Source organism: Taudactylus pleione, unplaced genomic scaffold (assembly GCF_031769625.1).
Source record: "Taudactylus pleione unplaced genomic scaffold, aTauple2 ptg000374l, whole genome shotgun sequence".
NCBI classification, from domain to species: Eukaryota; Metazoa; Chordata; class Amphibia; order Anura; family Myobatrachidae; genus Taudactylus; species Taudactylus pleione.
This window is the reverse complement of record NW_028284775.1, coordinates 3552259-3567822: the sequence shown is the minus strand read 5'-3', so window position 1 is coordinate 3567822 and position 15564 is coordinate 3552259. Positions and strand designations below refer to the sequence as shown.

The 15564-nt window shown below is 42.9% G+C and overlaps 1 protein-coding gene across 2 annotated transcripts in view; it reads right to left on the bottom strand.

The window, feature by feature from the left end:
* Positions 1 to 15564, bottom strand: part of NME7 (NME/NM23 family member 7) — a 194536-nt gene that overhangs the window by 2087 nt on the left and 176885 nt on the right. For both annotated transcript variants that reach the window (XM_088444953.1, XM_088444954.1), the window contains exon 11: positions 8017 to 8124. In XM_088444953.1, coding sequence (XP_088301079.1) covers positions 8017 to 8124 — 108 coding nt within the window. The remainder of the gene's footprint in view (positions 1 to 8016; positions 8125 to 15564) is intronic.

The window sequence follows — 15564 nt, the reverse complement described above, 5'->3', positions numbered from 1 at the left end:
GTCGCGTTGGTCAAGACCATCGCGACCATCGGGCTTGCGACGGAGACCCTGCGGTAGGGTTTCGCTGCCGCAAGCCCTGGAGTGATTTTGGCTCTATCAGAGCCAAAATCACTCCCACTGACATCACGACTGATGTCAGTGGGTCCGGCTTCAGACGGTAGGCGTTCCCATGGGAACGCCTCCATCTGGCAGCAACATCAATCAACATCGACAGCACGCCCCCTTTGGTGCGAGACCCGGAGCAACGGCTACCCCGTCGCTAGCCGGGTCCCGCGCATGCGCACGACGGAGCTCCCTCCGTCGTGCACATGTGCAGTAGGGCACCATCGACCCGCTTGCGAGCGTCCTGAGCTCGCGAGCGGGTCTGAATCAGGCCCTGAGACTCCTCTCCAACACTTTTCAAACATGGATTTATGTTTGCTTATATTGTTGAATATATATTTATATCGCATGCAGCACGTCATGTTAAATAGAAAATGCATCCCTTCAAATTTTAGCTTTTATACATTAAAGCATCATCCTTATTCCCATGGCAATAAACTGCTAATCAATTGCACTGTATAATCTGATAATCAGGAACATAGAAGAACCCTCAGCATCAGTCTGAAGCATTCACGTTTGTATTAACACCTTGCCAAGTAGAAAATTCATCAAGAGAAGCAATTGTTATTGCTCATCAGTGTGGAAATAAGGCCATTTCCAAACAATGTTTAATTCTAAAGTGAGAAATATTTACAAACTGGGAACAATTCAGACACTTGCCAAGATTAGGTGCATGAGCAAATTTACTCCAGACCAAACCATATTAGATGTTCTGAGAAATTGTAAAGAACCCAAAAGCTACTTTTATAGGCCTGTAAAACCAAGGCCAAATGTCAGAGTTCCATAAAAAAAAAAGGCTGAACAATTATGGCTTTCACAAAATGTATGCCTTTTAGCCCCTTATCGCCTCCCACAAAAAAAAAAAAAAAGACTAAAGGAACTATGTGCTCTGGACCGATGAGACCAAGTGGAGTAGTTTTAACCTTAATGCATCATGCCTTGTTTGGAGAACCCAACATAGCTCATCATCAGAAATACCAACCATCAGCCATGCTGGTGGAGGCGTGATGATTTTCGGTTGAATGCAGACACAGGAGTTGTCATACCAGACTATCCTAGGAAATTATGAGGCAATTGGTCCAACATTTGAAGCTTGGTTGAAATTGAATAATAAAAAACAGGTTTTGGAAAGAACTCGATCCCTATATGATGCTTTGTTGAAACCTTAAGGGGGCAATTCAAATCTGTGTGATGGCCTCAAAGAGCCACCCTGTGACCACCAACATCACAGACTTGTCCTTGTATACCAGAGAAGGGCACAGGAAAATCTGCAAGAATGGGCCACTGTATTTAGAAATTAGTATTATTAAAAATGAAGAATGCCAGCTTGTAGGCTAGTAGACAGCATGAAAACAAACCCTAAAGCTGCCCACACACAGCACGATATTTTACCCGATCTGGCCGATTCCGACGCATTGGAACGACAGATCGTGTAAAATATGGCCAAATCGTGAGTCCCCACTCACGATCACGATGCCGTGCTGTAGGGCAGATCTGACAATTTCAAGTCAGGATGCACTGGAGTAGTTAGGAGGCACAATAGATCATGTGTCACATTGGCAGCATTTTCAGACCAAATCGTGTGCAGGACTGCCAGGTAGCTCCCGGGGAGAGTTCAGGGGGAAATCGTACACATCGTGTGATTGAGATCACATCGTTATGTGTGTGGACACCTTAATAGGGATGGTATAATTTAGAGGAAAGTATTCCATAATGTGTTTATATTTTAATGCAATTATTATCAAGCTTTTTGTTCAGTTCTGTTCTTTCTTTTTGATCTCCAGAAAAAAACAACACGAGGTCTTTACAATAACGATAATTTTATACAGCAATGACCCTTGTAAAGACCATTTACTATGTTATGGTTATGTGATTCTGTACTCCTTCCCCTGTCTTCTTCCAGCTCCAGGAATTATCGTTTTTCATAACTATGAGCATTATCTGAATTCTAAAAGAATTACCATAATTATGCCTGACCGTAAATGCACATAGTAGCAATGGAAATGAATGTGTTAGAAACAAGTGTGCAATGTTGGACCCAAAAGCCCAGTGATACTGAGAAGACGGCTCTTCTAAGTAGCTAATGGGGTGCACTCACAGTGCATGTACTGCTTAGAAGAGCACTTTTCAGAGCAGAGTGGGCGGGTTCTTGAAGTGCTGCTGATACCTGGTTGGATACATGGGCCTCGGCAAGGGGAGCATATTGGCTGCACTTCTTGTACCATCCAGTATTTCCAGCACTGGTTAAGACACAAGGACAGTGTACAGAAATATTCACACTATAGCTTCCAAGGATACAGTACCCTTGAAAGCAATATAAAGAAAAAGGCTGCAGATATTCTTAGAAATAATCCCAATGGAATGGTACAAGCCTAGAGCAGAGTACTTACATAGCGTCTCAGCTAATGCAACTAAACACTTTTTAAATCACCATATTAAAAATAACGATATCAGGTTTAGAGAAAATATTTTAGAAGTTATTTAGCCCATTCCCATGCATGCAAACAAGCCAACTGTATTACATATCGGCTTAATCTCTTAAACTGGCCACACACAATGCAGTATCAAGCATTTCAAAATGAGCAGGGATTCCAGTAACAATCACTCAGATGATTATTGAGCATATGGTTATGATGGTCTGAGTATGACCACTATCATCCTGTGTATGCAGTCATATTCCAGCCCTAACATTTGTACTAGAAGCACACCTCCCAACATTGGTGATTCAATAGTCCGGGGGCGTGGACTTCTGGCATGCCCCCGTTACATCACTCAGGGGGCGAGCCCAGCACTACCAGAGATGCTGGGCTGCCCCCAGGCTCTCCCCTTGCAGTGAAGAGATGCCGTGCGCATTCAGAGCAGCAGTGAGAGTGCTCTCCCAGCTTCCCCACCACCGCGGGACACTCCTGCCCGCGGGTGGGAACGCAGGACACTCCTGCCCGCGAGTGGGACAGCAGGACAGTCCCTGAATAGCGGGACTGTCCCACCAAAAGCGGAATAGATGGGAGGTATGCAGAATTGATCTGAATTGCCAGAACTCATCCAATGTTATTTTTTCTTTTTCAAATACTATTTATTAAAAGTACCAAAGGTATCACAAATACAAGGCTACATTTATACATCTTCCCCGATGTCCAGTTTGCCCTTTTTGTTTCAATCAGTGTAAAGAGAGAAGTTGCCCATAGCAACTAATTAGCTTCTACCTACAGTATCATTTATATAAAATGTACTTGATAAATACTACCTCAAAGCTGATCGGTTGTAGTGGGCACCTACTCCACTGGTCCACTTCTCCACTCTTAAACTGTTTGATACATCAACCAATAGGAAAAGTGGGGGAGGGGCTGGGCAGCACACCCTAATTTTAAACCTAATAAGAGGTGCTACCATACCTGTGGTGACATGCAGAAGAAAAAAAAAGAAAATGCAGGTGCACACTAAGCACTAAGAATACTGATAAAGAAAACATTTATAATAAACTCACAATGAACATGGAGTATCTATGCTAATATAATAAGAACATTGTGTCTGCCTGTTCAGAGTTGGAGCAAAAACTACTGAACAGATTTTCATGAAACCAGCATTAATTTCTAGTGGAAACTCTTAGAAATAACCTGAACTTTGTTTCATCTTGATCCGTCGCTGAGCAACAACAAAAACAAAATTAATTGACATCAATGCAAGACATAGATGTGGCACCATGCGTGCAACTGGCAAGGGGTCCAGTAAGAGGTGCAATGGAGCCGTATGGGGACTGTGGAAATTATCAGGGGAGAATTGTAACCAGGAAATATCTGTGATATCTCCTACGTTACAGGAATGATGGATGGGTCTGACACTTAATTATACAAAAGTAGGTGAAAATTTTTGTAGAAATTAAGTGATGATGTATAAAAAGGATATTTCCACCTTCAAACAAGTTGCTTCATTAAATCTATTAAGTCCAGACATACATATAGCGTTCCCGCTAGGCTGTTTTAGCGGGGCGCGGCGCCCTGCCCTCCTTCTGGAGAGCAAAAAGCACCCTGCCCTCCAGGAGGAGGGCCAAAAAGCGCCCTGCCCTAACAGCCTGCGGGAGCCGTTCTCACCCGCGGGACGCAGTGTCCCGCGGGTGGACAAACATGCGGTGATCCGGTCACCGCCGGAGAATAGACGCCGGGCACATGCGCCCGGCATCTATTCTCCCTTTCTGCAGCGCTTGGGGGCTGCCCGGCCTGTCCGTAAGCGCCGGGCACGCCCCCAAGTATGACGAAAAGGGGACGCTTCTTATAGACACGCCCCCTTTTCATAACCAGGCCCCTTTTCGGGCGCGCGCACAAGATTGCCCTCTCTAGCTCTGCTGCCCTGCCTGCCGCCGGAGCTAGAGGGAACACTATACATATATGCAAATACAATGTCAGCCAGAGCTGTAACTAGACTTTTTGGTGCCCTGTGCCAGAGAGCGCATTGGCACCCCCCCACATTTTTTAAATAGGGACATAAGATAGTGCACCTGAAAAAGGGCCATGGCCTCATCATGGGAAGGGCCAGGGAAAAGATAGGGGAGGCCAGGAGATGCTGGGGATAAAGGAAGAGGAAGCTACAAGTGAGAATGATAATAAACAGGAAAATTGGCAGGCTCAAACAGTGCCCCCTGCCCTGCAGTGCCCTGTGCCATGGCACTGGTCGCACCACCCTAGTTATGGCCCTGATGTCAGCTCTATCTTAGATGCTACAGTAATGCCTGATATTATAATAATCATTATATCAAGAGATTACCACTAAGCGCTTTCCCGACAAAGGCTCTAGTTCTACTGCAACCCACAGACAGTTGCTACAGGGTGAAAGGGGAATGTGTTGCTACAGATGTGTCATCATACACCTAGCGTCTATATGACACACGGCACGAGACACACGGCGTGACTTAGTCGCTCCGACAGGTGTAGCGTACTATCTTTTTCTTTACATTTCCGTCTTATTCGCATCGCAGACGCAGCAAAACACCACTCAAAGTGTACTACAGGCGCTGGGCTGCGACTGTAACTGCACAGGAATTAGTTTTACACACATACAAAGTCACAGATGAAGCATAAGGGAACCTGGCGTGAGAAAAAGCTGGGGCCACTGTGTTGCAGCACTTCATATAGCATTCAGACTCCCTTGCACACAGGTGTACAAATGTCACAGAAATGGATTAGTGCAATCTAGTAAAGCAGTTTTGTCGCTTCCAGTTGTTTCATGTATACATATAAGATGCACATTATGAGTGAGAAAGAGCTCAGCGCGGCTGAGACGCCTGGGACCTGGCATGCAGAGAGAGGCTTTTTGGCGCGACTGAAGCCACAGTATATTAGAATACATCTGTACATGGGGTGGCCATTCCCCCAATGGTGGTGCATGGCGCATGCTACTTTGCGTCATTGCATACACTGTCTCTCCCTAGTGACCTTTTAACAGTGCTGCAATAGTAAATTGTATGTATTGTACATGTTTAGGCAATTAAAGTTTTATTGTGGCTCCTTCAATGAGTGCGATCTCAAAATGCGGCCCTCAACTAGAAAAGGTTGTGCACCCGTTATGGATGAATATTGTTCAGAGAGACTGCAATGGGTAACATACTCTGCTATGTTGTCTTAGGACTCTCAGTTCCAACCCCTCAGTTTATTTTATGTTATCCTCTCTGCAGATGTTAGCTCTTTACCAGGGCCGCTGAGACAGCCATGGGGCCCAGGTATACAAGGGGGCGTGACCAAATTCAGGAGGCGTGGCCATACCCCCCTCCAGAAAAAATAATGGAGAATACGGTGTGCAGAGACAGGAAGCGGTGCATTGCACTACAAAGGGGGACATTTCCTGGCTGTGCACATTGTCCCCCCTTAGCAGGTGTCACGGGCACCTCCAACAAGCCCGGGCACAGGAAATTAGTTTTCGTGTCCCCTATCTCTCTGTGTCCCTGCCCTTTTCAAGCAGGACTCAAACATTCTTGCTTGGGACCACTAGATCCACTGGGGGGTCTGCCGTATAGCAGGTAAGTGATGTTTGGTATTCCACCCACAGTAAAACCTTTCAGTATTTTTTTTTGTAAACCAGGCCCTGGGCTAGATACAGAAAAAAGAGCAGAGCTATTGTATTTCTTATGGAAAACTAAACCAGAAATATAAAATATTAATATGAAAGGGAAGGGAGAACTGCGCCAGTTGTCTTTCTGTGTAAGACCAGCTCTGTTTATTCAGAAACTTGCTCACGGCACCCTGACTTTTTTCTGTGAAAATCCCTCCCGTTTCCCAAGTCACTGTCATGATAAATACACATGGATAAATAAATAAAGTGATTTTAGTAGTTAGTGTTAGGAGTATTTATTTTCACCTCCTTCACATGTTTACATATCACTTAAAAAAAATAGATAGCGGGAACATGGAATTTCCATTTTTATGGAATTCACGCACTTATAGATCACCTTATTTTCCTGCCACTTTTCAAGTATGACTTACAATAGCTCACATTCATGGTTAGGCAGAGCAGCTATTCAAAAGGCCACTGACTTGTGCTTCTCCCCAGGCCAAGATGCCATCCCTTCTCTAATAGTGTATTTCCAACATTACATCTATGCGAATGTATTACTTCTAAAAACAACTTGTATTTTAGCGTATAGTGTCCTCTGCATGAGCCTTGCAGCCACAGTAGTTCCTCCAAGCAGTAGTTCACTTACAGGTTGGAAATCAATAGGTACAGCACAGGGTGAATGATCTTCTAACGTGATTATTATCTGTTGGACCATTCACATTCATTAACTAACTCACATTTGCTTAAGCAAATACTGTAATCTGGTTGCAGACTGAGAACTGGAGATGTACATGTTTCTAACATGCACTGGTTTTATTATGCACAGAAGAAATAAATGTACAGTATGATCAGTGGCGTATATATAGAAGAGGGGTTCCTGAGCAGCACACCCTGCACCCAGAACAGATTCTCCCACCCGTACCAGGCTGCCGATGGCACCATCTTTATGGCGATGTCTTCAGAAAGATGATGCTGGAAATGGAGAGAACAAAATTTGCCAGAGTCATTGCTCCCTTCTGAGCATATGCCATCTTTACATAGACATCACAGGAAAGATGGTGCCACCAGCAGCTTGATATGAGGGGGAGGACACTCATTGCACATAGGCCTCCTTATTTGTTAAGGGATCCGGTCTAAAGATCTACAGTAAAAAGGTAGACAATGTCTAGATAGACACCATATGTTAGACAGTCAATAGGTCGACAGGGACAGAAGGTCAACACACTAAAGGTCGACATGTAAGAAAGTCGACAGGTACTAATGGTCGACAGGGTCAAATGGTCGACATAAAAAATGATCAACACATGATTTTTTTTTTTTAGGTTTAGGCATTTACCGGAGGGTTAGGAACTTACCCCGACGGTTAGCATTAGGCACCAGGAGGGAGGGTTAGACACTCACCAGAGGATTAGGGTTAGGCACTAGAAGGGACGTTTAGGGTCAGGCACCTACCCCGATGGTTAGGGTTAGGCACCAGGAGGGAGGGTTAGAGTTAAGATTAGGGTTAGAGAAAAAAAAATGTGTCGACCATTTGTACCTGTCAACCTTTAGTATGTCGGCCTTTTTCCGTCGACCTATTGACTGTCTAACATCTGGTGTCTATCTAGACATGGTCTACCTTTTTACTGTAGATCTTTTAATCCACATCCATTTGTTAAAACGTCTCTGGGTATGATAGACATTACTAGGCTTAGAAAAACTGCATATGAACTCAACACCTGTATTCTTGCTACATTTGAGCAGTTAACCTTTGAACCCAGGGAATTCTATTTAATTACTCAAAAACTGAACTTGTTTGTTTAAAGTAACACAGCTCTGTAACACATCAAAGCCCATATGTAATAGCCTGTAAGCTGCAGCACACACACTTACCTCTAGCACTGCATCTTCTGGAAGATCAGTACAATGGACAGCATTTTTTACTTTAGTTATCCCAAATTGAGCGCGGAGGGTCCCGGGTCGTAGATGACGGGCTATTTCCTATAAAAGCAAAATAGAATATATTCAATTTAAGTTATACACCCAACAGTAGACACATATAGTACATAGAAGAAACCATTTATTTTGCGCAAAACAAAAAACTGGTGTATAGAAGACAGATAAGTGAATTGTACTGATACATATTTAATTGGTTGTTAGTGTTATTCACACATGAAACTATAAGGTTGCTGTTTATGGCTTACAGCTATATACTGTATATAGATTTTCTCAATTTATCCGCAGATGCTCAAGTAATCCTCCTTATTCCCAAACTGTACACAAAGGAAACATGAGAGGGCATACATTACTTAGATGTTGTAAGATTTATTGGGAAACACATTACATAAGCAAAAGCCTGGAGGGTATTACTTATCTTTCCATAATGTTATATGATGACATGCAGTAGCAGAAATCTATATTGCAATTAGAACTTCTGCCAGTAGAACATCATGTTCAATAATTGCAGAGATCTAAAGGTGGGTACACACCTAGCAGATATATCTGCAGATGATATACACTGAAAGACCCATCAACTTTCAGGCAGCTGCAGGTCCCGCTGGCCGGTGGGGTGAGGCAGGTACGCCCCCCTTCCTGTGCCTGCCGCTGTATGTGTACGGGCGATTAGCTGATCGCCCGTACACACTTGCTGATGGGACAGATATATCTGTCCATTGGCTGTGCAGCACAGCCAACGTGATATGTCTGTGAGCAACATTGTTCACAGACATATCGCTGGTACACACTGGCGGACGGGCACCAGATATATTGGCCGATCAATTGATCGGCCAATATATCGGTCAGTGTGTACCCAGCTTTAGGGTATCCACAGTTGTTAGATGGTGGGGGGTTCCCCCAAATAATACAGTATATCAGAACTACAGATTACACAGGTAGTAATGTACCCCTAGTGAAGATTACAAGATATTGCAATGTATCAAGTGCGTAAATGACTCCAAATGTATCACAAGATCTAGGACAAGCTTTTGTACCCAGCTAAGGAAGTAAAGGTAAATGTGGTATTATCTAGTTTATGTTTGTTTGTATACAGTAATAGTGGAGTTGTAAAACTATTCATACTAAGGACCTGTTTATCATCAACCACATATTTGCCCCGTTAACTATCATATCTTATCTCCAAATATCGCTGCAATAAGAATTTATTTATTGAGGCTCCGATAAGCGCTTGTCCTAGAGTACAAAGTGACGTGAAAGCAAACACTAGCACTTTATTTCCTGGCTTGCTTACTGCGTTGTCATTGCATTGCTCTGTGTAAAAAAACCTGCAATACTGTAGCCTATAGGTTACAATGGTGTTAGCTTTTGGGACAAAGCTAAACTTCAGAGCTTGGCAAATTAGGCATAGAAAGCTGCTTTTGCAAATTAGGCAAAGGACTGCTTTTGTGAATGGTAAAGATAGGGACTGCAGCACATAGCGCTAATATCTGCTGTAGTACACCCTTGTTACATTGGCTACATACTAAATATTGCATAAAGACAATCTAACAAATAAGCCCATAAAACACTGAAACTGTGTGATTATCAGAAACATAGCTGATAAAATCACTGCCTGCCATGGAAAGAAAATACTGTCATGTACATGTGACTATCCAAAACAAAAGCTACTTATGCAATTTAAAGGAACAGAGAGAGGGCTTCTTTTGTTTGGTCAAAATGTGAGTAAAGAGTAGCCTCATTGTGTGTATAAGTACAGGTACTGTGTGCCATTGTTTTTTAAATATTGCTGAGGTATAAATAAATACATGGTGCTAATTAGAGAAAGATGGACAATCTGGAAAGGAAACACACTGACTGCATGAACAATGGCAGCACCAGTCAGGGGTTGGTTTTCAGCTGTACTGCTTTTTTTTATAGTGATGTTAAACATTTTTCTTGTTATTATACATTTATTTAATGAACACTAGCATACTTACAATTTACAGTAAGATAACGAATACAATAATAAAACAAGAATGGGCATTACTAATCAGGCAAAGAGGTTACAGGCTCGCAAGCGGGTCGATGGCTGGGCAGTGCGCACGCACCGCGTGCGCTCGTCCCAGAGCAAGCGAGAAATCACTCGCTCCGGGACTCGCAACAAAACGGGGCGGCTGTCGATGTTGATCGACAGCTCGCCCCATTTTGTAGGCGGGGAGGGGGGGTGGCTGGCCAAACGGAGGCGTTCTCAAAGGAACGCCTGCCGTTTGAGGGCGGCCCTACTGACATCACTTGTGATGTCAGTAGTTGAGCTTCCTACTCTATAAGAGCAGGAAGCTCACTGGGGCTTGCAGGAACGAGACCCTACCACAAGGGTCTCGTCGCAAGCCCGATGGTCGCGACCATCACCTGGTTGGTCACCCACAGCTTAGCGATCAGCCAGGAGGCCGTTTTTTTCTTAAAAAGCGGCCGCCCTGATTCAGATCGAGCGCTCGCTTTTTGCGAGCGGCTTTGAATCAGGGCCTCTGCTCGCAGGTTTACAAAGTATAGGAAAATAGCTATGGATCATCAACTGGGATATTGAAATCCCCCAAAATGATGGCGCGGCTATCAGAGAATAGGAGTGCTGAGAAATATCCAAGCATTTGCTGGGGTGATCCAGATAAATCACAAACATCCTGAGATAAGTACATCAAAAGATGGGAATATTATAATAATATAACCAATTTCATATACTACATGTAATGGACTTAATTTTAAAATTAATAAAAAAAAATTAAAATGTAATTAATTAAAAAATTAAATGGTATCTTCATAATTACTCTTTTATACAAACAAAACATGCAAAGAAAGCATTCTTCTACGCTTAGCTACAAAATATAATGCTTATTTAAATAATGGGTATATTTAAATTATTAGAAGACTAAGAAGATGCATGGGATTAAAACAAGTATACTATACAAGATGTTAGAACTCGAGATGAAAGAAACAAAGTTAAGACTCATGTACCAAACTCACATGACTCAAGGTTTCTGTATACATCTCCTAATAGGGCTCAGGCAATATATATAACATTCCCAATGTCTCTGTATGGCCTGTAGCCTTGGTTTATATAGCCATTGTGTATACAGACATATATGACCAAATCTTAACAATTGTATCAAATGTCCATAATTGCTGGTGCTATCATTATAGGATCAGTAGCCTTTTGTACAAATACAGATGGCAACCTGTGGCCATTTAGGTTTAAATGGCCATAAAAATCATGGTGTGTGTGTAATGTATGGGCGCTTTCAACTTGAGCTGTTGCTTCCTACTTAACCAAATAATGAATGGTGCTTGAAATCCTGAAGAGTTGACAGAACTATTGTGGGCTGTATAATAAACTTTGTCTTTTATCTACAAACAAGTTCTGGATGGACCTACCTAAACGTTGAGGTCGTGCTTTCCCTTCATTTAAAATGTGGTTTTAAAGCAGTTTCTCCAAAAATAGAAGAGAAAGTGTCATGAACATGGGAGGGCTGAGTCAGTTTCACAGACTAAAAGGAAAGGAAAGCCTGACCTCCATGTTTGATAGACATATTGCAAACTGGATTGGGGATGAAGTGTGGAGTCTGTTGTTGTATACATCATAGTTTAGACATCACATCACAATTTCAAGCCCAGCAACAAAGAAATATCAGGTCATTTTTATTTAATGGGAAACTTAGCTCCTTTAAAATGAAACCACGTCCTTGTAAGTGGCATACATGTGAAAGTGGGTGTTTAATACTAAATTATATTCGTTATATAGTCTTTACTGTCGCTCAGTGAGATCTGCCATTATGACTTTTCTCAAAGCAGGCATGACTGTGATGCTAATGAGAGTGAAGACAATTGTATTGCTCTATTCTGTGAAAAAAACACAGTATATTAGATATATTAGTTAATATAATTATGATATATTTAATGATGAATAGTCAAACATCTATATCTAATGGTGCATATACATGGTCAGATTTTTTATCAGATAAGAACAATAACGATTGTAAAAATCGTTCATATCTTTGACATGTAGGGCATGCATTGACGAACGATGCGCGTTCCCACATGTCAGATAACGATATCTGACATCGACTGTGTTTGCAGTAAGATTTTTGACGATTTCATTCATTTAAATACTGTCAGAAATCGTTCATCGTTGATTAAATCGTTCAAATTGTTGCAAAAATCGTACATCGATCACCAAATCTGACCGTGTGCATGCACCATAATAGTGTCCTAAACAATTGGAGATGAGTAAAAACACAATCACTAACACCTTGTAGACACCACAGCACCTACAGCGCTTATTCTATGAGCCCCTATATCCTCATGACATTCCTACTAACTTTACTGTTACATGTTCACAGTATTCTATTTATAAAAACAGAAACCTATAAAGTCAGTTCATAATGTCTCATTAAAACTGAATAGATATTTAAAGGACTAACTGTTCAATGTGATCTTTTTGCTACAAATGGAACTGATGTAGCAACTGTTAAGCTGGGTACACGCTACACAATGTGTGTACCAAGCGACGGCATGATACACTGCGCTGTCCGTATACACTGCACCATGCAGTGGTCGATGGCGCAATGTTAGCATGGCGTCGTTCAACGCATTTTCCCATCTGCTGCACAGCACAGCAGATGGGACAATGGGATGAACAACCGGCGGACACACACAAACACGCATAAAAAGTATGCGATCCATACGATGTATGTCGGAATAATATATCGTATAAGGGATCACATAGTATGTACTCAGCTAGGGTCTAACAAGTAGAGAGTATACATTTTACAGATTGGGAGGGAAATACATTGCCTTGCCATTCAAATATGCTCGTCACACCTATTCTAAAAATAAACCACCATGACCGATCCTCTCCCACTATCGCCCCATTTCTCTTCTTCCTTTCGCCTCCAAACTACTTGAGCGGCTCGTCTACAACCGCCTCACCAGCTACCTCTCTGACAACTCCATCATTGAACCTCTCCAATCTGGCTTTTGCCCACTTCACTCCACTGACACTGCCCTGGTCAAAGTCACCAATGACCTGCTTTCAGCCAATTTCAGGGGCCACTTCTCCCTGCTCATCCACCTGGACCTCTCGATGGCTTTCGATACCATGGATCATCCTCTCCTCCTCCACGCCCTTCAGACCATTGGCCTCTCTAACAACGTCCATGCCGGGTTCACCTCTTACCTCAAAAACCACTCCTTCTCTGTAACTGCCTCTGGCTCTACCCTACCCCCTTTCATTCTTCCAATTGGTGTTCTGCAGGGTTCTGTCCTGGGCCCCTTTCTCTTTTCCCTGTACACCTCTTCCCTGGGAGAACTCATCAGTTCCTTCAGCCTCCAATACTACCTCTATGCCGATAACACACAACCCTCCCCATCCGTCCTTTCTCGGATATTCAGCTGCCTCTCCACCATCTTCTCCTGGATGTCCAAGCGCTCTCTGAAGGTCAACATGAAGAAAACCGAACTCATCATCTTCCCCCATAAGTCTCCACCCCCACCAATCTCACTATCACTGTTGACAATACCATAATTTCCTCTGTTCCCCAACTTTGCTGCTTAGGTGTCACTCTTGACTCCATCCTCTCCTTCACTCCCCACATTCAATCTCTGGCTCAAACCTGTCGGTTCCAGCTATGCAACATTGCTCGCATAAGGCCATTCCTCTCCCAGAATGCTACCAAACTGATTAGTCACTCCATAATCGTTTCTCGGCTTGACTACTGCATCCTGCTCCTCACTGGCCTCCCACATTCCCATCTCACTCCCCTCCAATCTGTTCTCAACGCTGTAGCTAGACTTATCTTCCTCTCTTGCCATTCCACTTCCGCCAAAACCTTCACTGACTCCCATTCTTCTACAGAATCATCTTCAAACTCCTCACCCTCACATACAAGGCCCTCTCTAACTACACCTCTCCCTACATCTCCAACCTCATCTCCTCACATACTCTTTCTCGCCCCACCTCCGGTTGGCAAATGACCGTTGCCTCTCCTCTACCCTTACTGCCTCTCAGGCTTGAATCCAAGATTTTGCCCGTGCAGCTCCCCTTCACTGGAATGAGCTTCCTCGCTTGATAAAACTTTCCTAGACCTTGCATAGCTTCAAACGTGCACTGAAAACCCACTGGTCATCAAAGCAAACCCTTCCACCACATAACCGTGTCACCAGGCTGTCCCCCACCCTCCTAGCTCAGCCATATCTACCTTGCCTTCTTGCTGTCCTCAGGTACCCATCCACATGCTCACGCCTCATGTCATCTGTCTGTCTCCCCTAGATTGTAAGTTCCTAGGAGCAGGGTCCTCTTCCCTCCTTTTCTCACAGCCCTATTCTCTAGCACTTCAATGGATGCCTTCATCTTCCCAGCTCTATTGTGAACTGAGAATCGGAGTGCTAATTGTTACTTGTGCTTTGTTTATGCTTCGGTTCCTGTATTGTAATGTAATTTTCTGTGTACTCTGTACAGTCCTACTGTTGCCGTATGTACGGCGCTGAGGGTCACTTGTGGCGCATTATAAATAAAATTTTATAATAATAAGGATAATCTTATGCAACGGGATCCTAGCCTACAACTAATAAATATTTATGAGATTTTACTAGGCAACTGCCTAGTTATGAAGAATACAGAATAAATATTTCCTCATATATATTTAAAGATATTTAAATGTGTCAGCTGCTGACATACAGTACATTTGCATTGCTCTCTTTCTATATGATATACCATTGTATCCTGTGGAAGGACAGAGCTCTTATGCATACTGCCGCTAATTGACATTTAAAAGAATGTGAGTCTAGCAGCAACCCAATAAGCAGTGTATTATGTCTAATCTAATAAATCATTCACCAGGCAGGTCATTAGGTGCAGCTGTTCTCTTTTATCTTATATTTTTAACCAAATAAGTTCTCAGACTCCATAAAGTAATACTGTATGTTTGTCTAAACAAGATGTATATAAGGTGCATTATGGGCTCAAAATAATTAAATATGCAAATATATAATGGGATTTAAGCATTTTCTACCCATTTATCTAACAGGGTTGACCAGATAATGTGAAGTAACTACAGATTCAGCAAAGTTCCTGGTAAAAATGCATCTGGTAAACCATACAAATGAATGTTTAAAATAAATGCATGCACAAGTAGCAATATTTTTAGTTGTTCATTTCATACAGTATGTGTAGCAGTTATATTGACTGTTGAAATTACCGGAATCCTCAGCCCCCGGGTACACAATTTGACTTATACTCCTTTCAGACAAAGAAAAGGACCCAGTAATTTGGAGGGGCAAGGCGGGTCCTTTTTCTGTGTGAAAGGGTCAATCTGGGTCGAAATTCCCGGACTTCGACCCTGGTCGCTACCTTGGTTATTCCCAATTGAAAGGCTACCCAATGACCTGGGTCATGCCTAAAAGGAGCTGACTGGAGGGCACAGTGGGTGCTTGGAGATGACATCATCTCCAAGTGCC